A 25,829-nucleotide genomic window follows, 5' to 3' on the forward strand; every position below is an offset into this window, starting at 1 on the left:
GTAATCACCACAGGTCTGGGAATTTGGAAAAGCAATCAAGCATAAATCCTTCCTGATCTAGAAAGGAAGATACAGATACAGTGAGGTGCCCGGGCTACCTCAGAAGCGTGGCCTTCCCCATTACAGTAAATTGAGCCCGCTGGGGAAAATCCGATTCCAGCAGAAACCAAGTCGTAAGGCTGGATCCTAAGGTCGAAAGAATAACCAACCAGTTGACAGAGTTTCTTAAAAATACCAGGGCCGCGTTTGCAAAACCCAGGTTGCTTTTTAATTTACAAGTAGGAACTCCATTTCCACGAGAGCACGAAGTTGTAAAGTTTGGTTCTGAGGCCGCGTGGAGCTGGTAGCTCTCCCGGGGCGCAAGGCCTCTGGGCGGACAAGTGGCCCTGCGCCCCCTCGGCCGAAGCAGCGCCAGGTTCCCGGCGAGGGCCGCAGCTCCGCCGTCGGGAACTGTGCGCGGGGAACCGTCCGCGCACGTCGGGCAGCCGCCCGGCCCGAAGCGCAGCGAAGCCTGCGCGGCGGGCGCCGTGCACCCCGGGCTCACCCCGCTAGTCCCCAGGCACGGGTCCCGCCGCCGTTCTACAGTCGCTCCGACACCCCTGACGCCGGGCCCCCGGGCGGCCTTGACACTGACCCGGGCCTTCGCGCCTTCCCCAGGGACGGACGCGGCGTCCAGGTGGCCGAGGTCCGCGCTGGGGGGGGGAGGCGCCTTGGCGCAGGACTCAACCCGAGACCGCGAGCGGGTGAGGGCGGAGCTGGACGGCCACCGCCCAGCCCCGCGGGACAGGCTCCCAGCCCCCTCCTCGCGCGCCCCCCGCACAGTGCTCATGCGCGCGGCCCGGCCTTTATAGCCGCGAAGCGAGCCGCACTTTCCGCACTCAGGCGCAGCCGGGCGGTTCCGACTCAGGTGCGGAGCACTGGGCGTCCGGCTGCGGGCGTGCGGGTCCCTGACCCCTGCCTGTCCGAGTCTCTCCTTTGTCGTTCCCAGCTTCTTTCTGTCTTGACATCGCACCCACTCTCCCCGGCCGGGATTGCACATCGATGCAGGGTTTGGCTCGATTTGCAGCCAGAGCGTCGCCTCCAGATAGAGAGGCGCTAGCTCCGGGGCAGCGGCCTCTTAGGTCACCTCCCTCCCCTCCACCGCCCCTGGGTTTCCGAGGGGTGCGAGATCTCCAAAGGGGTGGCGGGCGTAGCGTGGTGGGGAAGTGGGGGCTTCCGTTCCCGGGAGCCTCCCTCGCATTCTCCCTGTCTCCCAGGTCCGAGCAGCCCCTCGACTACCATGTCTGCAGCCTGGATCCCCGTTCTCTGCCTCGGTGGGTACGCGCCCCTCCCCACCTCCTTCCCGTCGCACCAAGCGGGGTGGAGGCTGGAGCCAGCCCTCGCGCTGTCCTTTCTTCGCAGGTGTATGTCTGCTGCTGCTGCCGGAGCCTGCGGGCAGCGAGGGAGCGGGTGAGTTGCGGGTTCCCCTGTCGGGGAAGCAGGTCTCGGTCCAGGCGGTGGGAGGGGTTGGGGGCCGGCAGGTAGAAGCGCGCTCAGACCGAGCCCCTAGACCTTGGCCCCAGGGACCAAAGCTGGAGGGCGCCAAGATTGCAGCGGCTGCCTGGCGCACACACATACCTACCCACAGCGTATCTGCTCCGGCTTACCCATTTCTCCCACGCGAGGGGGCCCCTGGTGTCGACGGGGACGCTCTTCCCAAGGCGCGGAGAAGCAAGCGTCCCCGAACCCACACTCACACTGCGGGAGGCACCTGGCAAGCCGAGCGTCGGCATGGAAAGGTCAAGGCAGGGGAGTATTCGTTGAGTCCCACCGAGGGGCACCTAGTTTCAGGTTGTCCCCGGCGTTTGAGGACAGGGAGATCCGACTTCAGATCCGACTTCACACTGTCAGAGCTGACAGAGACAGAGAGAGATGCTTACATCCTTGTCCCACCTTGCTGGAACCCCTGGTTTCTAGGAGTAACCCCTATTTGTAGGCCCGTTTCATATTGGAGAGAGTCTAAAAACAGTTTGTTCCACATGTAAAAGTCTGAGTATTGGCGTGTGTGTTTTCTATAATATAAAAGGCAAACTCTTTTACAAAATCTATCCTGTTTCTCCTTGAAAGGAGAAATGAGGGTAAGCATTGCACTGGGCTGTTTTCAGCACCCCCTCCCGCCCCCCCACCCCCACCCCCACCCCCACCCTCCCTTCTCTCAAGTCAGTGTTGGCCGCTAAATGCAGAGCCTCTGATGACATGGAAAGTGAGAGGAAGGGTTAAGGCTGTTTGATCACATGTATAAGGCTCACGGGTATGAGTCCACTGTTTTTGGTAAAGATTTTAACTTCCCCAGCAATCTAGAGTGTTTCAGAGCTAAGGAATCAGCACTGTACCTGGCATTCTGCCTTCCCTTCCAGAGACAAGTACAGTTGATGGTGCAGCTCAACACAGTTCATAGAAAAAGGTCGTTGGTAGAGGCAGGCTACTCAAATGGGCTTGACCGGACAGTATTACCCTGTCTTGAAAAAAGAATGTGCTTTTTGGTTTTTTTAATTAACATCTGTTTCAAAAAGTTTTGGATAACCACACTTTCTTATGTTTGGAGAATAATATTTAATAACATTAGTCTCAGTATTTATCGTAAATTGATGAGTTAACATATTATCTTACATTGTTACATGCTGCCAGTGACTGTCTACCTAATGTCTTTTGTAGTAAGAACTTCAATTCCTTATTAGTTTAGGTTGGTATGTAAAAATTGAGAGTATTAATGCTGTTTTCTAAAAATGCATTCACTGCCTGATAAATCTCTTGGGACTGACTTGGAGCAGGAATAAGCAGGTTCCATTCAGATAAAAATGCTTCATTTCATAGAGACTAAATTCCCTGTTTCCTATCCTGCAAGAGTTGGGCAGTGTGACCTAGGGCAAATTAACCCCATCGCTTTGATTTCTGCATCTGTAATATGAGTGATTGAGCTAAATGACATTCTGTAAAGGGAAACATCTATTTACTGGCTTCCTTAAATTAAGATATAATTTTAAGGCACTGCATTTGGAGAAAAACTGGTATAACTGATCCTTGAAGCAAAGGATGGGACCTAGAGAGGTTTGTGCATGTGTCTATAGAAAATGCTTCTCATTGGGCTGCCTGGGTGGTTTAGCTGGTTAAGGGTGGGACACTTGATCTCAGCTCAGGGCTTTACCTCAGGAGTGTGAGTTCAGGCCCTACATTGGGCCACACGCTGGGTGTGGAGGCTACTTAAAAAAAAAAAAAAGAAAGAAAGAAAATGTTCCTCAAGGCTCAGCCCAGATTTAATATCTTTACCTCAGGTAACTGTGTCCATAGTTATCATTGTAATTGAGATTTTTATTTTTCTAGAATGAATTAATAATGTCATCACATTCCCTTCGTTCTTTTCAGTTCCCATTGCTATCACATGCTTTACCCGAGGCCTGGACATCAGGAAAGAGAAAGCAGATGTCCTTTGCCCAGGGGGCTGCGCTCTTGAGGAATTCTCCGTGTTTGGGAACATAGTATATGCGTCTGTATCAAGTATATGTGGTGCAGCTGTCCACAGGTAAGCTGACACATGCAAGGGGAGAGGAATCCAAGTGTGATAACATCCTTTCCCTCTTTAGCCGAATGGACACCCCCACCTTCTTTCTTTTGGTGTCAATATTGACCACAGAAGATGGATACATTTTTAAGGTTTTCATGAATATCCTTGAAGCACCAGCTACAAAAAGGAAGCTTTCTGACTAAAGGCAAATTGTATTATTTCTTGATAGCTAGATCCCTATGATTTTAGAGCATGCCTAATCATGTAATATATTAGTGAATTTTTGCTATGTGCTAGACATTGTTTTAATTTCCATGACATCTACAACTGTAGGAGTAGATACAATTTCATTCCATTTATAGATGAGGAAACTGAACTCAGAGTTTCCAACCATCTTGCCACTGTTAGCAAGTGCCCAAGCTAGAACTGAAAGCCCAGGCTGCCTCCAGAGCCCATATCCACCACCCACTCTGCTATCCTGCAAGACTTTTTTTTTTTAAATGAAGTCCAAGGACATATGAAGTACCTTAGAAAACTAAGAAAATTATTTGGTTAACTCTGAATCTCTGATCTGTAGGGAACAGGATCCCACAGGTATGTTCCTGTCAACATTTAGGAAGTCTGACAGCACAAAACTGTTTCTCCCAGGCCTATTTTATACCTGTGTCAGCAAGTTTTTCAAAAGGCTGGCAGCATCCTTATGTATCTTCCCCGATGAACTGTTTTCTTGATTAATCAGAACAATAGATGTACCATGGCACTAGAAGTCAGCCACATACCCCTGGGTAGAATATCAGCTGCTTTTCTGTGTTACAGGGGAGTAATCAGCAACTCTGGGGGACCCGTGCGAATATATAGCCTACCAGGTCGAGAGAACTATTCCTCAGTAGCTGCCAATGGCATTCAGTCTCAAACACTTTCCAGGTGGTCTGCTTCTTTCACAGTGACAAGTAGGTACAATTACATTATTCTTACTTTTGTATAAATATTGCTTCACACACACACCCCCAAAAAAGTTTTCTGCTTTTCTTTATCCAATCTCTTTGACTCTGATGGAAAAGCCTGCAATCAGGACTTGGAGGAGTCAACAATGGGTTAGAGTCAGGGGACTGGACACGCAAAGACCCACTCAAGCTAAACCTGGCTGAATGGGGGAAGAATAATCTTGCCGTTAGAAGACTGCAGTTAGAAGCTTGCATTGTCTGTAGTGCCTGGGTGGCTCAGTCAGTTAAGCATCTGACTCTTGATTTCAGCTTGGGTCCTGATCTCAGGGTCCTGACCTTAGGGTCTTAAGTTCAAGCCCCATGTTGGGCTCCATGCTGGGTATAGAGCCTATTTTGAAAAAAGAGAGAGAGAGAGAGGGAAAGAAGAAAAAGAAACTTGCATTGCCTGCAATCAGAATGCCCTGACATTTACCAAGTAACACTAGATAAAAACACTAGTGAGTGAAAATGAATGTGAATTCATTTTTGGTGATTCTTTTAAAATATGATTTAATAGCTAAAAACCCATTTTGGTCAAACTAGCATGAAACAAGTACTCATACAATTGCCATCACTCGATTACATATATCACCCCATAGGCCCCTAAATTAGATTCATTATGTTTTGATGGTAAAGAAGGAAGGGGAAAAAATAGTCTTCTCTTTATTTTAACAGAAGGAAAAAGTGGTACCCAGGAAGCCACAGGACAAGCAGTGTCCACAGCACGTCCACCTACAGGTATGAAATATGGAAGCTCTCTCCTAGTCACCTGACACAGCATTTGGAAATTCAAAATAAATGTGTTGTTGATAGCTTTCCTTTTAAAGGAAAATGATACTAAACACAAAACGGGGGCGCTTGCATAGCTCAGTCAGTTAAGCTTCTGACCTCGGCTCTGGTCATGAGCTCAGGGTCCTGGGACTGAGCCCCACATTGGGCTTTGTGCTCAGCAGGGAGTCTGCTTTTCCCTCTCCCTCTCCCCCTGCTCATGGTCACTCTCTTTCTCAAACCTTAAAATTTAAAAAAAAAAAAAAAAGATTTTATTTATTTGAAAGAGAAAGGGCATGAGCAGGGGTAGTGGCACAGTTTCTCCCTGCTGAGCAGAGAGCTCAGCACAGGGCTCAGTCCCAGAACCCCGAGATCATGACCTGAGCCAAAGGCAGATGTATAACTGACAGATCCTTTGTTTCAGGGAAACGACTAAAGAAAACCCCTGAGAAGAAAACTGGCAATAAAGGTAAGAGTCCAGATAACCGTTTGGGAAAGTAACATTCACTGTCCCTTCCTCCCTCCACCCCTCCTCTTGAAACTGCTAACAGAAAGACTTGTTTGGGTATTCACAGACTGTAAAGCAGACATTGCATTTCTGATTGATGGAAGTTTTAATATTGGGCAGCGCCGATTTAATCTACAGAAGAATTTTGTTGGCAAAGTGGCTCTAATGTTGGGAATTGGAACAGAGGGACCACATGTGGGCCTTGTTCAAGCCAGGTACCAATCTTGTTAAAATGTGGAGATTTGATGATAAAAGATGAATCCTTTTAATGGATACATGCATTTTGGTTCAATGTAAACATATTGAGTTGTAGACAATCTGATTTCCAAACTGTAAATACAGGATTTAGGACTGCTAAGCAGACTAGGTAGGTATAAGTGCTTCCTTTTTGGAATAAAAAGATTGAGAATCATATTCTATTTGAGGACCAGAAGATAAACTAAAGGGTTTTGTTGCTCATACAAATTACGTCTGCACATATGCTCTGCTCAATTCCCAGTTCCTCTTTGCTGAAGGAAGAAGTGATAGGTTTATTCTTCCTCCCTACTCTGTCATTCTTTTAAACATTTTCCATAGTTCCTTGGAGATCTGAACTCCATCTTTTTAGTTTTGCTCATTTAAAAATAAGATCTATGGCTTTTAGGATTATAATATGGTCACTATAGAAAGCTTCAAAAACATATAAAGCACAAAGAAAACCAATTTCCCAAATATGCCCCTCAGAGATAATCACCATAAAATGTTTTGTATCCTTTATTTTTTTAAAAAATATTTTATTTATTAGAGAGAACGTGAGCTGAGGGGATGGCAGAGGGAGAAGGAGAAGCAGATTTCCCACTGAGCAAAGATCCATCCCAGGAACCATGACCAAAGCCAAAGGCAAACTTTTTTTTTAAATTTTGTTTGTTTTTATTTAATTTCTTTTCAGTGTAACAGATTTCATTGTTTATGCACCACACCCAGTGCTCCATGCAATACCTGCCCTCCCTAATACCCGCCACCAGGCTCCCCCAGCCTCCCACCCCCCACCCCTTCAAAACCCTCAGATTGTTTTTCAGAGTCCATAGTCTCTCACGGTTCATCTCCCCCTCCAATTTCCCTCAACTCCCTTCTCCTCTCCATCTCCCCATGTCCTCCATGTTACTTGTTATGCTCCACAAATAAGTGAAACCATATGATAATTGACTCTCTCTGCTTGACTTATTTCACTCAGCATAATCTCTTCACATTCATGTTGATACGAAAGTTGGGTATTCATTCAAAGGCAAACGTTTAACTGAGTGAGCCACCCAGGCGCCCACCTTTCAGTATTTTAAGAAAATTTGTTTATACGTGCATGCGTGTGTGTGTGTGTGTGTGTGTGTGTGTGTGTGTGTAACTGAAGTATAGTTGACACACAACGTTAACATTAGTTTCAGGTGTGCAACATAGTGATACAACATCTTTTATGTTACACTGTGTTTACTGTAACTACCATCTGTCTCCGTAGGATGCTATTAAAATGCCACTGACTACATTCCTTGTGCTGTAGCTTTTATTCTCCTGACTTACTCATTTCAAAACTGGAAGCCTGCAACTCCCACTCTTCACCCATTTTGCCTACCCCCCTCCACTCCTACATGTGCATGTTGCTTTTTCAAAAGCTCCAACTATAAAAATGTCTTATGTCCTCTTTTTTCATCTCTTAATATTTTAAGCATTTTACCAGATCACAACTACTCTACAAAAAATATTTTGGGATGCCTGGGTGGCTCAGTTGGTTAACCATCTGATACTCAATTTTGGCTCAGGTCATGATCTCAGGATTGCGAGATCCAGCCCTGTGTGGGCTCTGTGCTGGCTGTGGAGTCTGCTTAAGATTCTCTCCCTCTACCCCCTCCTCCATCCACCTACCCCCACTCACACACTCACTCTCAAAAGGAAAAAAAAGTTTTGTAGTGTTCCTTTGCATAATTATGTTTAACCATTTTCACTGTTACACATTACATTATCATTAACATCCTTATGTCATCCTGTGCCATCCTTGATTACTTCAGTAGACTAGATTCCTGAAAGTGAAATTGGGTCAAAGAGTTCTGACATTTTTAAGGCTTCTGATACAAAGTTAAATTGCTTTCTAGAAAGTTGATCCAGTTTAAACCACTATCAGTAGTGGGTAAGAAGGTAGCACCAGTACTACAAATAATAATTTCTATTTCATTCTTATGTTATTTTTTTTTTACAACTGGTTCTTAATTTAGATTTTTTCTTTTTTGGTATGAGAATTTAACTTTGTTTTCTACATAATTTAACCATTTGTCCCACGCCTTTAAACAAATGAGCTTCTTATTCCATTGATTTGAAATATTAATTTTATATACAAGTTTAGGCAAGTCAGTTTCCTTGATCTATAAGCTAATTCCACATCTTTTCCACAATGCTTTGATTATTGTAGCTTTATTGTACCCTTTAACATCGCAGAGGGGAAATTCCCCTCAGTACTTTTCTTCTTAATTTTTTTCTTTGCGATTTTTATCCAAATCTTTTTCAAGATGAAAGCTACACTATCTTTAGACTCAAACAAAGAATTAGCTTCTCTGTAAGCTCCTTGGCTAATAGTTTTTCTGCTTTAGGAAGAACATCAGAATAAACCATGTCAAGAGTTTATATTTAAGCAAAATAACAGAATATATCATTAAGGATGCAAAAACAAGACTAAATCTCATAAATCACAATTTGGATATTTGAAAAGTGACCATTAAAATGAGAATGTTATTGGGGCACCTGGGTGGCTCAGTGGGTTAAGCCTCTGCCTTCGGTTCTGGTCATGATCTCAGGGTCCTGGGATCGAGCCCCGCATCAGGCTCTCTGCTTAGCGGGGAGAGCCTGCTTCCTCCTCTCTCTCTGCCTGCCTCTCTGCCTACGTGTGATCTCTCTCTGTCAAATAAATAAATAAAATCTTTAAATAAATAAATAAATAAATAAAATGAAAATGTTATCAACCCATAGTATCTGATTTTGTGACCCAGCATTTCACCAGATACACAGAAATACAACCAGTGCTATAGTTATGTCTCAAAACTCTTGACTTAATGACGATTGATAATACTAAGAACTTAAAATTTTATACTTAAATACTGACTTACCCAGTATTTTATATTTTATAAACATAAAAAATGGTGCTTTTAACTGTTTTTATTCACCATGGTCTCTAATGAACACAGAGTAGTGGTAAAAAGTGAGCTGAAAAGATGAAAAAAAAAAACAACTGAGAAAAAGGTGAGCTGGGGCGCCTGTGGCTCAGTGGGTTAAGCCTCTGCCTTCGGCTCAGGTCATGATCTCAGGGTCATGGGATCAAGTCCCACTTCTGGCTCTCTGCTTGGCAGGGAGCCTGTTTCTTCCTCTCTCTCTCTCTGCCTGCCTCTCCGCCTACTTGTGATCTCTCTCTGTCAAATAAATAAAATCTTTAAAAAAAAAAAAAAAGTGAGCTGAAATCCATCTACTATTAAATATGGAAAATCCCAAATCCTATAATATACATTAAGATTGGTAATGTCAATATCATTTATTATAACAAAAATTCCATATTGTAATCCTTCACATTTTTTTCTTATACCTTCTCATTTTAAAAATGTTGGTCCCAGTGTCCTTGAAATTGCCTCTTCTGACCAAAAACTGGAGTATTTATTTATTTATTTGACAGACAGAGATCACATGTAGGCAGAGAGGCAGGCAGAGAGAGAGAGAGAGAGAGAGGAGGAAGCAGGCTCTCCACTGAGCAGAGAGTCCGATGCGGGGCTCGATCCCAGGACCCTGAGATCATGACCTGAGCCGAAGGCAGAGGCTTTAACCCACTGAGCCACCCAGGTGCCCCTCAAAAACTGGAGTATTTAATAGACCCACTCTGTTAAGTGCTTTCAGGCTCTCCCACTGGAACAGACCAAACCTCACACCCAGCCACCTTCCAACTCTGTGCTGCCCAACTCTGCAGATTTCCATTAAGTCCAGTGCTCTGAGCCAGGCCTGGTTTCAGGGGCACCATATAGATTAGGCATGAACTCTAGTGCCAGACAAACCTGAATTTCAAGTGCAGCTGTGTTTTGTTGGGCAAGTTACCTAAATGTTCTGAGCCTCAGTTTCATCATTTATATAATAGGGATAATCGTTTCTACCTTGTAGAGTTATGATGAAATGAGCTGATACATGTTACATGTATATAGCATATTACCCAGAATAAAATAAACCCTCAAGGTAGCAATGGTTTTTGTTACAATTCTGCAAGATGTCTTAAAAGTCAAGTAAGGATGCAGTTCCTTAACTGACTATATACTATGGGATTGAGCAAGACTTAGGCATTGTCCAATTTAAAGACGTTTTTTAAGGTATATAATATTGCTTGTTTTACCTTCCCAGTTCTCCCTAGATAACTTTTTTTTTCATTTTTTCCACTTAGTGAACATCCCAAAATAGAATTTTACTTGAAAAACTTTACATCAGCCAAAGATGTTTTGTTTGCCATAAAGGAAGTAGGTTTCAGAGGGGGTAATTCCAATACAGGTAAGTAGACTTTGGCACCTGGGATGCAACACAAGAGAGGGTTATAAGTGGTTGGACATGTAAAACGGTTTTAGGCTGTTTTATAGAAGCAGATGTGAAACTTTTCCTCTTGACACTGAAATCTTGGCTAGGTTTGTACTTGATCATCTAAGATACTCAATTTGTAATGGAAAATATGCCAAAGGACTAAGTAATATTGCTTGTTTAAAACACAAAAAGGAGGGCACCTGGGTGGCTCAGTGGGTTAAGCCTCTGCCTCCGGCTTGGGTCATGATCCCAGGGTCCTGGGATCGAGCCCCGCATCGGGCTCTCTGCTCTGCGGGGACCCTGCTTCCCCCTTTCTCTCTGCCTGCCTCACTGCCTGCTCATGATCTCTCTCTCTCTCTCTCTCTCTAATAAATTTTAAAAATAAGTAAATAAAACACAAAAGTTTTGTGCTTTATTATTCTTATATTGGATAGGACAGGTAGCCACTGTTCAGCGTGTTAAAAAGAAGCAAAGATCAGCAGATGATTTAACAAGTGGAGATGGGGCAGAAAGAACTGGAGTAGCACTACAGACAGTTTGAAGGAACATTTCTTGTTCTCAGTCTTTAGTGGTACTAGTCAGTAAGGGGCTAGAGAGCAGAATTACGGGAGTGGAGTCAGTTTTGTTTCTGACTGGTGACTGATGTACAGTAAGGAAACATGAGGTTTTGGGAGGTGATGGGGGAAGTAACGTGGGTTGTGAAGACAAATAAGCCCAATGGATGATTAAACTTTCCCATCTATTATAGATTATAGACAAGTTCTATGTAAGTTAAAATCTTGAGCTTTGGTGGCATCAAGTTGGTACAGGGAAACAGAAATGTCATTTGAGCAGTGGTGCTGCTCCAGTCTGCTTCTTTTTCCAACCTAGGAAAAGCCCTGAAGCATACCGCCCAGAAATTCTTCACAGCAGACACTGGAGTAAGAAAAGGGATCCCCAAAGTGGTGGTGGTATTTATCGACGGCTGGCCTTCTGATGACATTGAGGAAGCCGGCATCGTGGCCAGAGAGTTTGGTGTCAATGTATTTATAGTTTCTGTGGCCAAGCCTATCCCTGAAGAACTGGGCATGGTTCAGGATGTGGCATTTGTTGACAAGGTACGGAGGTGAGGGTGTCTTCTGTTATGGTCGTGATTTAATTTTGGTCCTCGAGCCACAGTGCTGACTGGCCCTTATCTGAATTAACTTTGAACGGTCAAGACAATGTTTTTTACAACTGTTTTAATGTTTCCATAATTTTTAAGAAACAACTTTGGATCCCTTTTATGTCTCCCTCATTTAGGCTGTCTGTCGGAATAATGGCTTCTTCTCTTACCACATGCCTAACTGGTTTGGCACCACGAAATATGTAAAGCCTCTGGTACAGAAGCTCTGCACTCATGAGCAAATGATGTGCAGCAAGACCTGTTACAACTCAGTGAACATTGCCTTTCTAATTGATGGCTCCAGCAGTGTTGGAGACAGTAATTTTCGCCTCATGCTTGAGTTTGTTTCCAACATAGCCAAGACTTTTGAAATCTCAGACATTGGTGCCAAAATAGCTGCTGTACAGTTCACCTATGATCAGCGCACAGAGTTCAGTTTCACTGATTATAGCACCAAAGAGAATATTCTAGCTGTTATCAGAAACATTCGCTACATGAGTGGTGGGACAGCTACAGGTGAAGCCATCTCCTTCACTGTTAGGAATGTCTTTGGTCCTGTGAGGGACAGCCCCAACAAGAACTTCCTGGTAATTGTCACAGACGGCCAGTCCTATGATGATGTTCGAGGCCCTGCTGCTGCTGCACACGATACAGGTAAGGTTCTTGTCCTTCTTCTGGGTGGGGACCCGAGGCATTCAGTGAATTTTGTAAATATTAAACTTATTTTAAATAAAAACTTATTTTAAAAATAAAACCATTTATTTTATTGAACAAACACCTACATTATGGCAGTCACTGCTCTAAGAGCTTTACCCAGTATTAACTGATTTAACTGTCAAACCAGACAGATGAATCTCATTCTACGGATAAGGAAATAAATTTCCTCGAAACCACACAGCTAGCAAGTGGTGAGGCCAGTATTCAAACCCAGGCAGTGGTCTGAGTCCATACTCCTAAGCTCTGTATTGTTGGGAGAATGCCCAGGAGAACCATGTCAAGGAAACACGTTACAGGGGCTTATGTTTGGCTCAAACTTGGATTATATGCCTGCAAAATCACCGTTTATAATTTACCATGAATCCATTTGATATTTTATCTTTTTTTTTTTTTTTTTTTTTAGTAGTAGTTTTGAGTCTGGCCTGAGTTTTCTAAGATAAGGTCAGCAGTAGACTTTAATTCTATTCCATCTAAACTTCCTTTTTACTGTCTTTTTCTTCTTGAGATAATAAAAACACACTCTGATGTTGTAAAAGGGTATGAAAAGGCCTTCTTTCTCCCTTAACCCCAACCTTAATATTACTTGGCAAAGGCCCCTCATTCCTGAAAACATTAGCATAATGTTTTGCTGAGATCAAATGGGGCAACAAAACGCTGGGATAAAACTGAGTGATTGCAGTCCAATAATACTTTAAAAAAAAAAAACGCTAACTTGAGAGAGGGGAATTAGCAGCCTTGTATTTTTCTATAGTCTTACATACATCCTTTTCCCTATTTAACTTCTAATAAATTAATCTTTTTCCTTTGATATATTAGCACATTAATGTACTTATATATTGATGGAATATACTGTTTTTTAGTGAGTAGAGAACTGATCCACGGAATTTAACCTATACATTGGTTTATTTTTATATATCTGGCTTATTTTATACATCATGTACATTATACATCTAACCTAGATCAAAAGTCATGTTTGCTATCATACTCCTTAAAAACGTAGCTTACAGGGGCACCTGGGTGGCTCAGTCTACTGAGCTTGCAACTCCTGCTTTCATGTCAGTTCATGATCTCACGGTTGTGGGATCAAGCCCCACATTGAGCTTGGCACTCCATGGGGAGTCTGCTTGAGGGTTTCTCTCCCTCTGTCCTTCTCCTGACTTGTGCATGTGTGCGCATGCACTCTCTCTCATAAATGTTTAAAAATGTAGCTTACTGAAATAACTTATGGTTAATAGGCTTGGATTCAGGCTAAATTAAGTGAACTGGATTAATTGAAATATATTTTCCCTATGTAGTTAGTTGAACGTCAGGTGGTTGGCCAAACGATTTTCATGAAAATTATCCTTTAGTGATAGTGAAGTCAACGTTACAAAGTTAACAAGACCCAGAATACAGGGTAGACCGTCAGGGCTAGGTCATAACTTTTTTTTTCAAGCTGTAATTATACATTGGGTCCAAGCTAACCAATTTGAGCTTGAATTTAATCTACAAGTGAGGAAACTTGAGGGGAGAATTTTTTTTTTTACTTTTTTTCTTTTTTTTTGCCAGAGGAGTATTAACCAGGGGTAATAAATAGTTTCAAGGAGCTTTTACATATACTAAACCTGATCTATTTGTATGTTAAGTATTCACAACTCTTGGTACTGAATACTAGAAGGGGGATAAGTCTTAGAAAGAAGAGCCGATTTTTCAAAAACTCTCAAAACATTATAGGGAATTTCACCCAAAAGAAAGATGGTGAACAAATACTACACTTGGGATCGAGGTGAATCAAACTAATGTAGTAATCACCCTAGCCAAAATGTGGTCAGAGTAAAAGCCTTCTAGTAGTACAAGGGAATGCAGAGGTTATGCCTCAATGCCTAACTAGAAGAAATTATTCCAGTTCCCAGACCTTGCTCTTTTGGCTGTTTTTATCACCAGATCTGTGCTTTGGTCAAATTTCTGACTACAGGTCAGTTTGCCAATGTAACATACACATCAAAATGCAAGAAAATTTTCAATATTCATATTCACAGAGGCTGGTCGCCATCCCTGGCAATGCAACAGCCTTAGAAAACTTGCATTTACATATCCCAAATTTTGTGTCATTCTTTCATGCGGTCACATTGGCTTGGACTCCAGTAAAATTATTAATTGGAGTGATGATGGCAAGCAGCCCATTCTCATGCCAATCTCAGGAAGTTTCCCATTTCAGTAAGTGTCTTAGTGTTTTGTTTTGTTTTTTAAGATATCAGCTTACCAAGTATTTGTCAGTGATCATGTGATTTATCTGTAAATGCGCTAATTTATACTGATGGCAGAGCTTCTTGTTTTGATTCAACGGTTTAGTCATTCTCATTATAATGACGTTAAAACCTACCTAACCATTTGGTGAAGGAGATTTAGTTCTTCAGACATTACTGGAGAGTTTTTGCTACAACTATTTACTAATTCATGAAAAAATATTTTTTTTCTATTTTTATCTAATCTAATTTTATATATAAGCTGGAACTTGGCTTTAATTCACTTATATATTTTCATTGTAGGTATCACCATCTTCTCTGTTGGTGTGGCTTGGGCACCTTTGGATGACCTGAAAGATATGGCCTCTAAACCAAAGGAGTCACATGCTTTCTTCACAAGAGAGTTCACAGGATTAGAACCAATTGTTTCTGATGTTATCAGAGGCATCTGTAGAGATTTCTTGGAATCCCAGCAATAATGGTGACATTTTGACAACTGAAAGAAAAAGTGTAAGAGGACAGAATGTATAAGTCATTTTCTCATAATACCAAAATACTATATAGCATAATAGGATCAGATACAAAACTACTATATTAAAAATGCCAACAGCTGTTTCAAGCACATAAGCATTCATTTAAAGCAACTACCTTTTAATGACAATTTAGAATTGTTAAACACTCTGCCTAGGCTTCATAATCATGACCCTTAGAAACTCAGGAAAGAGGATTTGTGCATCCAAATCTTAAGAATCCCAAAAGGCATATTAAATGTATAGAATATGTATAGAAATGCAAATTCCATAGCTCAATAAAAGAATGATACTCAGAACAAAAGCAACATTCCTTCTCTAATCATTCTGCATTAAATATGTAAGGAAAACGAAACTTAGAGTTAACTCAGTTCAAATGTTATTTTGTCCTGATAGATGTTGTCTTAAAACTAATCAACCATATTTGTTACTTACATTCTAAAAAGTTGTAATTATGAATGAAATGGAAGGGCATTAGGTCTGAAGTTTCTTATGTAGTGTATTTTCCTAATAACATAATGGAAATATCACACTGAACAAGATAGGATTGCCTGATATTTTTCTATTTATATCCTTAATTTTATATGTGTATTGATATATTTGGCTTATACTCTGAAAGTCATCCATGTACTTAAAAAAAAGCTAAGTTGGTAAATTTTTATTTACTATTTATACTTGTAAACATTTGGCATTGAGGGAAAGCACATATTAAAAAAAGGACTGCAGGAAAAACTATTGTAGTTTGACTAAGCAATAAAACTGTTAGTGACTATTATTCTAAGCTGTTTTTATTATTCCAAGTATCTATCCCTGGGACATGGTAAAAAATCCTACATTCACTATTTTATGCAGAAAGACCAATTCTGAATTTTTTCTTAAAACTGTTACATTTATTCAATTATTTATTGAATGTCTCCTGTTCTAGGCATTATACACAGCCACTACCAAGTTAAACAGCATGAGATGTTTTTGATTACTTAGTTCAACAAGTATGTTTTGTAATTAACATTATTCTTAATTACATATGCTTATAAAGTTGGCTTTTGAAAAGTGATCAGAATTACCTTAATATAACTATCATTACCTCACCAAGAGTTCTCCCTTCAGACAGAGGTGTCATCCAGTCTGCCTTATCTTTTCTACAGAGAGGACCTGCCCTCTCCCCTATCCAACCTATGCACACTATTCCCCTTCACACATACACTGATCCTATCTGAAACAATTAACACGTTGACCTGAAAAAGGTGTTAAATGATTTACTGGAGTACATGTATTAATTCTGAATCTTTGGAGTCTAACAATTTCACAGGTTATATAAAAGGGATGAAAGGATCATGTATTCAGAAAGGCAGAAATGAAATTGCCTTTAACACTACTTAAAAATTTGGCAAAATGGGGTATGGGAAGACAAACTGCGCCCGCCCCTTAACAAAATGCCTCAAAGATTAATTGACTCATTTAACAAGAATTTTTATTTAATTAAGCAAAAATGGGTTTAACCTTTTCCCTCCATAAACAGAAAACAAATACTTAGCTGAGAGTACCACTCCTTGAAAAATTAAATGAAAATCCAGCTTCCAAACATTACAAGCATTTTTAAAGAAGGTAATTTTATAAAGGACAAAGTTCTGAGGCATCTGATGTAACCAGGGAAACTAACACTCTGATTGATTTAACACTAAGAGCAGAAATGACCACTCTATCAAGTTACTATCAATTATTTCATGTCAGTAAACAAGATAAAGCATTAACTTAGGGTGCCTGGGTGGCTCAGTGGGTTAAAGCCTCTGCCTTCAGCTCAAGTCATGATTCCAGGGTACTGGGATCGAGCCCCACATCGGGCTCTCTGCTCAGCGGGGAGCCTGCTTCCCCCTCTCTCTCGGCCTACTTGTGATCTCTGTCAAATAAATAAATAAAATCTTTAAAAAAAAAAAGCGTTAAGTAAAAGGGAGTAAAAGGATTTTTAAAAAGATGTATTACAATCCAACTTTAGCAGGCATGCCTAAATTTCAAATACGCTAGGCTTTTTATAACATTTAAGGTGTTAAATGAGGTACTAGTCGTTAGTGGATAACTAACTTTGAAATGTGAGAAAATTACACAAAAATAAAGTATGAAAAGGGCAGATTATGATTAAATACTGAGAAAGTCAACAGATTAACATTTGTATACAAAAATATTCTTAAACTTTAAAAAAAGCACCATTTCATAGTCAAATCAGTCTACATAACTTCCTATAAGTCACAAAAGGGAGCACACAAAATAAGACTTTCTCTTTTTGCATCCTTTAGTCTCTTCCAAACATTTAACACTGGAGAGAAGAATACAATCAAAGTAGAGAAGAGAAAAATAAACATCTATACTAATTTTTATTCATTTCAGTTTTAACACATCCCAAGAGGTGAATGTTTATGCTCTGCGATGATGACAAGTTAAACAGTAACACATCAGTTTGGAATAGGTGCCGGAAACCATACTACCTTTGGAAAAATTGTTATTTTCAAAAACTAAGGAGAAAAAAAAGGAGAAAATATGCCTTTTACTTTGTTCATTAAGTTGAATCTTCAGAAAACAAAAAATTCTATCACTTCAAGAAAATTTCTGAAATTTTAGTATTTCACCAGCAATGACTAAAATTGACACTTGTATTTTTATGTAGAAAACACAATTTCTCAATGTACACACAATGTAATTTTTTTTGCACTAATAATTCAGACAGAATTTTGCCACTTAAGTTTTGTTACTCTCTAATTCCATTTCCAATTTTCTTCAAAAAAGGATATTACCTTGTTGAAAGAAAAAGTTTCAAGATACTTATTATTTATAAGAACAACTTTTAATTGAGTAACGCAGTTTATTCTCTGCTTTTTTTGTGGAAATAGGTATGGCTAGATAGGAATGACAACACTATTTTTTTTTTTTAATGATTTTATTTATTTATTTGAGAGAGAGAGAGAGAGAGAGAGAGCATGAAAGGAGAGAGAGATCAGCGGGAGAAGCAGACTCCCCATGGAGCAGGGAGTCCGATGTGGGACTCGATCCCAGGACTCCAGGATCATGACCTGAGCCGAAGGCAGTTGCTTAACCAACTGAGCCACCCAGGCGCCGGAATGACAACACTATTAACTGAAATCCAGATTTAATAAACAGAACATTTAAGGGGTACCTGGGTGGCTAAGTCATTAAGCATCTGCCTTCCGCTCAGGTCATGGGATCAAGCCCTACATCTGGCTCCTTGCTCCATGGGAAGACTGTTTCTCCCTCTCCCTCTTCCCCTGCTTGTACTCCCTCTCTCTCTCTCTGTCAAAAAAAAAAAAAAAAAAAAAAAAAAAAAAAAATACATTTAAGGAAATGATTTAATACTGGATCTCTACTTTTTCTTTTTTTTGGTTATTGTGAATTATCTAACTTACTTTAATAGAAGACTTTTTTTTTTTTAAGATTTTATTTATTTATTTGACAGAGATCACAAGTAGGCAGAGAGGCAGGCAGGCAGAGAGAGAGGAGGAAGCAGGCTCCCTGCTGAGCTGAGAGCCGGATGCGGGGCTCCATCCCAGGACCCTGGGATCATGACATGAGCCGAAGGCAGAGGCCTAACCCACTGAGCCACCCAGACGCCCCTAATAGAAGACTTTTTAAGATTCCCAAATGGGGTGAAATACGTAGAAAGTCATTCTTAATAGTGTTAACTGTCCTAATCTTTAATTAGAGTCTCAATAAGCAATACAAAGTTTAATAGAACAGCATAAAAATGAAGGACTCACTGAGAAATCATCTCCATTTCCTAGTTTAATGATGGAGAGTAAAGTATTGCACTTTATTAAATCAACACAAAATAATGTAGCCAACAGTAACATACAGGTACACAATTTAATATTTATTATATGCATTTTATATACATTATTTTTCAACAGCTGTACGTTTGCTATGTGGTACAATCTTAAAAATTTGCTGATTCATAGTTTGTAAAACAAAAACCTTACAAAACTCATCAAAACTCGCAAACTGATCAGAAAAGTTTTTGGAAGACTAGAAAAAATACTTTATTGTCTTAATCATGCATTACACAAACAAAATCTTTAGTTACACCATAAAATTAAGCACATCTGAAAAAATAAAACAGGGATAACTAATCCAAACACAGATTTCTGTATCCTGATTCAACTATTTTTGTATCCTATTTGTAATGCAAATAAAATTTTACTCCAAATATTTTTAAACAAGATAGTTTTTGTTTGGAATCATGGTAAACCAAGATATGCATATGGGGGAAATCACCTTGGTTTGTAACTTAAACTATAAAATATTCAATTTTTAGTCTATTTTAGACTATTCAAAGAGTTCCAAAATAGATATACAGGTTCCTTTAGCACATTAATAAAAGGATATAAAGATCAACAAAAAGTGAAATAAATAATAGGCTATTAGCAAGATGGATAATCCTTGATAAATAAACTTGTAAATACAGTAAGATGTACAAAATATCACATAGTGATAGGATGCCAAGATTAGTTTTTTTTTTTTTCTTTTTAAAGAGTTCATTTGGAGTATTAAACCCCACTGTTTCATTTTAATACACTTAATAGTCCTTGGTATATGAAGACAATTATGTGATGATGAAGGTGATTTAGCATCTTTATGGAAGGACTTAGCTGAGCTGTATTAGGCAAAAGAAGGAAAAAGTGTGGTTACACGGCAGCGGGTCAGTGAGATCTCTGTGTTTTAGGGTTGTATAATGCAGAAAAACTTCAATACAATCTTGAGCACTGTTGTGACAGGCTAAATATATAAAAAGACTTATAAAAACTAGAATTTTATCCAAACATTTTGTGCAACTAATGCTAAAATATTTTAAGTTAAATTTTATTTCTTTTTTTTTTTTTTAAAGCAAAATAAGTTTAAAAGGGAATCTGTGGCATTCAACTGATAAACAGAAAAATCACTAAGAGATGAAAAAAAGCTACTCTTGGAGCTCACTTCCCCCCCCAACAAGAGCACCACATTCCTAACCCTAAGGCAGCACACAGAGTCCAAAATAAAAGTCTTTTGTAAGATCAGACTCCACATTGGCTTAAAGATACCTAAAAAACAGACATACGCTCAGTTCATATCCAGTACAGGCCACAAATAATGGAGTCCTTTTTATTTGTCCCACAAGATACAGTAATTACAGTTAAATTAATGAGCCTGACATTAAGATGTGATTTCCATCAATTTATGCCTGCCTTGAATAGTTTTCAGCAAGCAGATCACATGTAGTGTCATATCAGTAACCTTTCAGATGGCAGTGATGCAGACCCTCTTTTTGTCCAAGCAAATTTGTTGTTAAGATGTGAGTTTTTGTTGATTCACACAAATACTTTGGCAAGGGCATCAGCCCCTGCACTGGCAATATATGCTTTTGATGGATGGAAAGCAACGTCATAAATCGATTCATCTAATTTCTTCCTATGTGCTGTTATTTCTTGCACACATGTCTTGCTGTCCAAATTCCACAATCTAATAGAACAGTCATGGCCTATAATAAAAGAACAAATAAAGTACATTATTGAGTAACAATTCTTTTATAAAGCTTGTGGCAGTACAGGAAGTTCAGACTTACTTCCAGACATCAGGTAGATTCCATTAGGATCTACTGCTAGACTTGTAACAGCATCCAAATGAGCTACCATAGAATGGATCATTTTACCTAAATAAAACATAACACAGATGATAAAATTTTCACAAAGAGTTACTAACTTGCGAGATCAGAAACCATAATATAGCATCAACATAAAATAGACAATCACTATAGCAATATATTTTTTACTGTGGTAAAATACATGTAACATAAAATTTACCATTTTAACCATTTGGGAAGGTATCATTCAGTGGCTTTTAGAACATTCGCAATGATATGCGACCATCACCATTATCCAGTTCAGAACATTTTCATCACTGCAAAAGGAAACCCGTACCCATTAAGCAATCACTCCCTATATCTCCCTTCCCCCAAGTCCCTGGTTACCACTAATCTGCTTTTTCTCACTATGATTTGGCCTATTCTGGATGCTTCATACAGTTGAAATCATACAATATCATGTGGCTTTTTGTGTCTGCCTTCTGTCACTTAAAGTTTTCAAGGTTCACCCAGTACCACAGGTATACCTTACACTTTATTGTGCTTCAAAGATACTGCAGGTTTTTTGTTTTTTTGTTTTTTGCTTACAAAATGAAGATCTGTGGCAACCCTGTGTTGAACAAATCTATTGGCACCATTTTCCAACAGCATTTGCTCACTTTGTGTCTCCATCACATTTTGATAATTCTTCAATATTGAAAACCTTTTCATTATTATTGTATTTGTCACGGTGATCTGTGATGAGTGCCTCCAACTTGGTGAAAGCTAAGCAACGGTTAGCAATTTTTTTGCAATAAATATTCTTTAATTAAGGTACATACATTTGGTTTTTTAGACACAATGCTATTGCACACTCAGTAGACAACAGTATGGTATAAACACGACTTTTACATACACTGGGAAATCAAAATTCATTTGACATACTTTAATGACAATGAGCTTTACTGCAGTGGTGTGAAACTGAACCCACAGAGGTATACCTGTAATAATTTTTTTAAAGAGAATTTGAAATCTACTGCAGAACTTTCCTAGTTATTCCTAAAAAAGACATCTGTATGACAGAATCTGACAGTATCTGGCAGGCCGTGGAAAACATAATGACTATATGGTTGCATCAAAGGCTCAAGATCATATAAAGTGGAATTAAACTAAATACAGAAGAAAATCTCTCTCATTAAGAGACGTAAAGGTTATTTCCTATACAGGGTTACTAATAAATAAATCACTGGAGGATATATTCCTAACTAAAGATTCTATTATCAGATTCATTTATCCTTTGAAATGTCAATCATTTTATACATCAGAAATAAGAAAGGGGGGAGGGTGAGAGTATATTAGAGAAATTATTCTGGATTTCCCCAGACAGTAGCAAAAACAATATTCTTGAAAATGGGATTTAATGGTAAGTTAAAATTAAAAAACAAGTTATAAGTACAAAGTTATGTTGCATAAATATCTCGGGGACAAGAGGATTGGCCTCTGCACTGGCAATATATACCTTTGGTGGATGGAAAGCAGTATCATAAACTGATTCATCCAAGAAGGGAATAAAGTAGCGAATACTGGTATTTCTAAAATTACCTCCCCTTTCATTCAGCAATGAGTCTTTATTACTCAAATGTCTGTGTTGCTCCTAATGAGAGGCCTTCTTCAGAATTCTAGTTAGAATCATGTGCCATGTTTTTGGTCCCCTGATGACATTCCACAATGGGACATGAACTAGATCTACTTTCATTGTTTGCTACAGCTCCTAGCCTGCATATAAAACCACAACATAATCAAATGTGCAAAAGTTACTCTGAAAACATAAAAGATCCTATCACTTTCTGGCAATACTAAGGTCATCAGTTAAGTACAAAATTAGTCTCTCATCATTTCAAACCACATTTGTCTGTTTCTCACTAATACTAACAGAATAATTTTAGAGATTCTTCTTTGCTACCTTGAAGAACAAAAGAATCATTCAACATACTATCTTTAAATGCGTAGTCTAATATAACTCATAAGAAATCTAGAATCCGGGGCGCCTGGGTGGCTCAGTGGGTTAAAGCCTCTGCCTTCAGCTCTGGTCATGGTCCCAGGGTCCTGGGATCTAGCCCCACATCGGGCTCTCTGCTCAGCAGGGAGCCTGCTTCCCTCTCTCTCTCTGCCTGCCTCTCTGCCTACTTGTGATCTCTGTCAAGTAAATAAATAAAATCTTAAAAAAAAAAAAAAATCTAGAATCCATTCCTCCCAACATTCCTATAAAAAAAACCAAGCATGAAATAGTTGGTCACCAGGACAATAATCTCAAATCATCAGAGGTTAAATACCAAGCATCATTAGCTTCCTTTAAAATGTCATTATTTATGATGGTAACTCTTAATTCACAAATCTAGTTCCAACTTCTCTCCTGAGAATGATCCTGCATCTCAGGAGATGCAGGATGCATGTAACATGTCTTAAACCAAAGAATTCTTTCATCCAAAAAGCAGATTTACTCACTTCTTCAAGGGTACTTACTATAGTTTGCCCAGTTTGCCTCCAGTTCTCCTGTCTGTGCACTAAATTAACCCTATGATATGCTAAGTCAATTGAGAGTCAACCCTTCCTCTCCACACAGTCAGAGGGTCACTTTAAAATTTAAATGACTCCTTCAGACTACACAGGAATAAAGAAGAAGAATGCTGAACTAAGTCGGATGCTGGGCTTCCACTGGTGACCACAGAAGTCACAAAACTTCTGACACTTCCCGAGAGTTAGGACTCTGTCTTTAACAACATATACTTGTGGCTTCTCCCATTTAACCAATTTCACTTTTGCCCCATGTCTCTGCTACTACCTCTTTTCACTGACGAAAGTTAACGCCTCCTATAACGGAGGGAAACAGAGAATACATGCAGTCTCTTCTCGCCTCTCTGGCACCTTAAGCCCTCTGACTTGGGTAATCAATATTGTGAGACTCTATGAAATGGAGACAAAATAGATATTTTTTTAAAAAATGTAGACCAGACATAAGAGGACCAGACATTTTGTCTGTTCTATTCAGGACACTGAACCTAACAATTTGAAAACTATGTCAGGGATATGGCAGACAATAAAGTGTGCCAAATGAATGAGTCCACAACAAATTCAGGATCTTCCGTCTCCAACTCTTCCATATTCCTCACTTGTACACCTTTTTCCAAACTCACCATCACTAGCAAAGTTTCTCAGGCACGGTATATGCAACTCAAATTTGTACCTCTACCAAAATTTTAAAAAATCATGAGCCCTTAATATCTCTCCAGAACAAACAGTAGAAACTGAAATTACAAATTCTTTAAAGTCAAAGATCTACCAGGTAATACAATATAAAGAATCTTTTTAAACCAATTTTACAAACCCCTGCTCAAATATCTTAAGTGGTTTTCACAGTATACAGCATAAACAAAAATCCATTATTCTTAGCCTGGTGCTGAGAAGTTCTCCTCAATGGTTTCTGTTTCCCTTCTTCAAACTTACCTCTTTAGCTTTACCTATAAGATACTTTTGTTCCAGCCCACGTTCCTACCACCATGCTGCCTCTGCTCAAAATAGGCCCACTGGAGTTTCCCACTACCTTCTTCACTTAAAAACAAACACATACACACAAACAATAAAACTTACCATTTCTTCAAGGAAAAGATCAAACCCTCACTATGAAGACTCCTTTATCTAGCATGACTCATCTTACTGCACATGAGTGCACATGCACACATACAGAGACACGTGTCCTATTTTCCCAAAACAATGATAAGCTCCCAGAGAAGAGAAACCACATCTTATACATGATAGCAGCCAGTGCCATGCAGAATACAAAAGCTAAATATATTCTTTTTGTTAAAATCTAAGAATTCATTGAATTCATCCACAGTATCAATGTTTCAATTAAAAAATTCAATAAATACAACAGTCACTTGACAAAATAATACTCTATTAAAAACTTAGCTGTTAACACTAGACCAGCTATGAAAATATTCTAGTTTATCACATTTAAATGAATTACCAATTTTCAGGGAAAAGTTTCTTTGGAAACAGTATACTGGACCACAATTTACAGTTTAATTTAACTCAATGTTGTTATGTGTATGTACCTGAGTGGGAAGTGAGATGGATTTAGAAAGACTGTTGCTATTGTTAGGAGCCTATTGCTTTGTCTTTACATTACAGAGAAGGTAACTAGACTAATTAACAGAAAGAATAAATTGGTAGAATTTTTAAACAATCTGAAAGACTGTTATACTTACATGTATAACATAAAAGTTATACATATATATGCTAGTTGTTATTAAATAAAATTTTATTACCATTTTCTTGATTTCTGCCAATAAAACAGCTCTAGAGACTCACACTTTGCTGTTAATACAACTACTAAAATTCCTGACCCTCCCTTTACAAACCTAAATGTAAATCTCCAATAGTTAATCTAAAATATCTTTTCAGAAATACAAAGGAAATTATCTCTGTGCTTGCAGCAAAGGAAGACAATGAGGCTTCATAAAAATGTTCATAGAATTGTTTTGAGAAGGTGCTAAACTGAGAATTTCCATACAAATATGAATCTTCTTTCCTTTGAGACACAGACTGTAAATATCCATTCTCTTCTCAACTTCTACTGAGTTAAAAGGAATCTGCCCATTAGAGTGTTACCTGAACATGGGGATTTAGTTTAAGACTCTAAAGATTAATAATTATAACCACATCCTACATAACCTTCAAAGAGAAATCTGTAGAGGGGCACCTGGCTGGCTCAGTCAATAGAGCATCTGACTCTTGATCTTAGGGTCATGAGTTTAAAGCTCACGTTTGGCGTGGAGCCTTCTTGAATGAACGAGGTATCAAAGAGAAATCTGTAGTTCTGATTTGCTGTCTTGCTTGATAATCTGTTGCCCTGCAATAATGCTGCAATTAACTTTTAGGTTTCTTACTTGGAAATCCTTCAATACCCCTGGTTTTAGCTTCTCAAAAGAGCCTAACTGAGCACCAATAGTATTTTATGTGGTATTCTAAGGAAAGATGAAACAGAGGTCATCAAGAAAAAACAACCCTAAGGCCAAATTAAAATTTAATTTGACTTCTATATAACTGGTAAGTTTCCTCACAATAAGAAATAGAGGGAAAATAACAATTAACAATTTCCACTATTTCATCTCCTATTTCACTATTTCACATTTCATCTCCTGAGGAATAATTCTAAGAGCGTATCTGAAATACTAAACCCTAGAAAGAG

The 25,829-nt window shown here is 39.3% G+C and overlaps 2 protein-coding genes across 4 annotated transcripts in view; one reads left to right on the top strand and one right to left on the bottom strand.

The window, feature by feature from the left end:
* Nucleotides 1-860: 860 nt before the first annotated feature.
* LOC111139099 (cochlin) lies at nt 861-16,748 on the top strand. The gene is made up of 13 exons (XM_022491250.1): nt 861-907; nt 1,257-1,313; nt 1,402-1,449; nt 3,403-3,559; nt 4,358-4,491; nt 5,200-5,262; nt 5,717-5,761; nt 5,868-6,015; nt 10,233-10,336; nt 11,234-11,460; nt 11,645-12,161; nt 14,753-16,472; nt 16,736-16,748. The coding sequence occupies exons 2-12, from the start codon at nt 1,280-1,282 to the stop codon at nt 14,926-14,928; spliced, it is 1,653 nt and encodes a 550-aa protein (XP_022346958.1). The 5' UTR covers nt 861-907; nt 1,257-1,279; the 3' UTR covers nt 14,929-16,472; nt 16,736-16,748.
* Nucleotides 16,749-18,758: 2,010 nt separating this feature from the next.
* Nucleotides 18,759-25,829, bottom strand: part of LOC111158524 (striatin 3) — a 113,523-nt gene continuing 106,452 nt past the window's right edge. For all 3 annotated transcript variants that reach the window (XM_022520611.1, XM_022520622.1, XM_022520627.1), the window contains 2 exons: nt 20,582-20,668; nt 18,759-20,497 (listed from right to left, as the gene is read on the bottom strand). In XM_022520611.1, the coding sequence (XP_022376319.1) occupies nt 20,328-20,497; nt 20,582-20,668 (257 nt within the window). In that variant the 3' untranslated portion in view covers nt 18,759-20,327. The remainder of the gene's footprint in view (nt 20,498-20,581; nt 20,669-25,829) is intronic.

This window comes from Enhydra lutris, unplaced genomic scaffold (genome assembly GCF_002288905.1).
Source record: "Enhydra lutris kenyoni isolate GAN:26980312 unplaced genomic scaffold, ASM228890v2 scaffoldscaffold4, whole genome shotgun sequence".
In the NCBI taxonomy this organism is placed as follows: domain Eukaryota; kingdom Metazoa; phylum Chordata; class Mammalia; order Carnivora; family Mustelidae; genus Enhydra; species Enhydra lutris.

Coding starts and splice junctions, on each gene's coding strand:
- LOC111139099 (XM_022491250.1), top strand. CDS start 1,280: ATGTCTGCAGCCTGGATCCCCGTTCTCTGCCTCG. Junction 3,560..4,357: donor TGTGGTGCAGCTGTCCACAG/GTAAGCTGACAC, acceptor TCTGTGTTACAG/GGGAGTAATCAGCAACTCTG. Junction 5,263..5,716: donor CACAGCACGTCCACCTACAG/GTATGAAATATG, acceptor CCTTTGTTTCAG/GGAAACGACTAAAGAAAACC.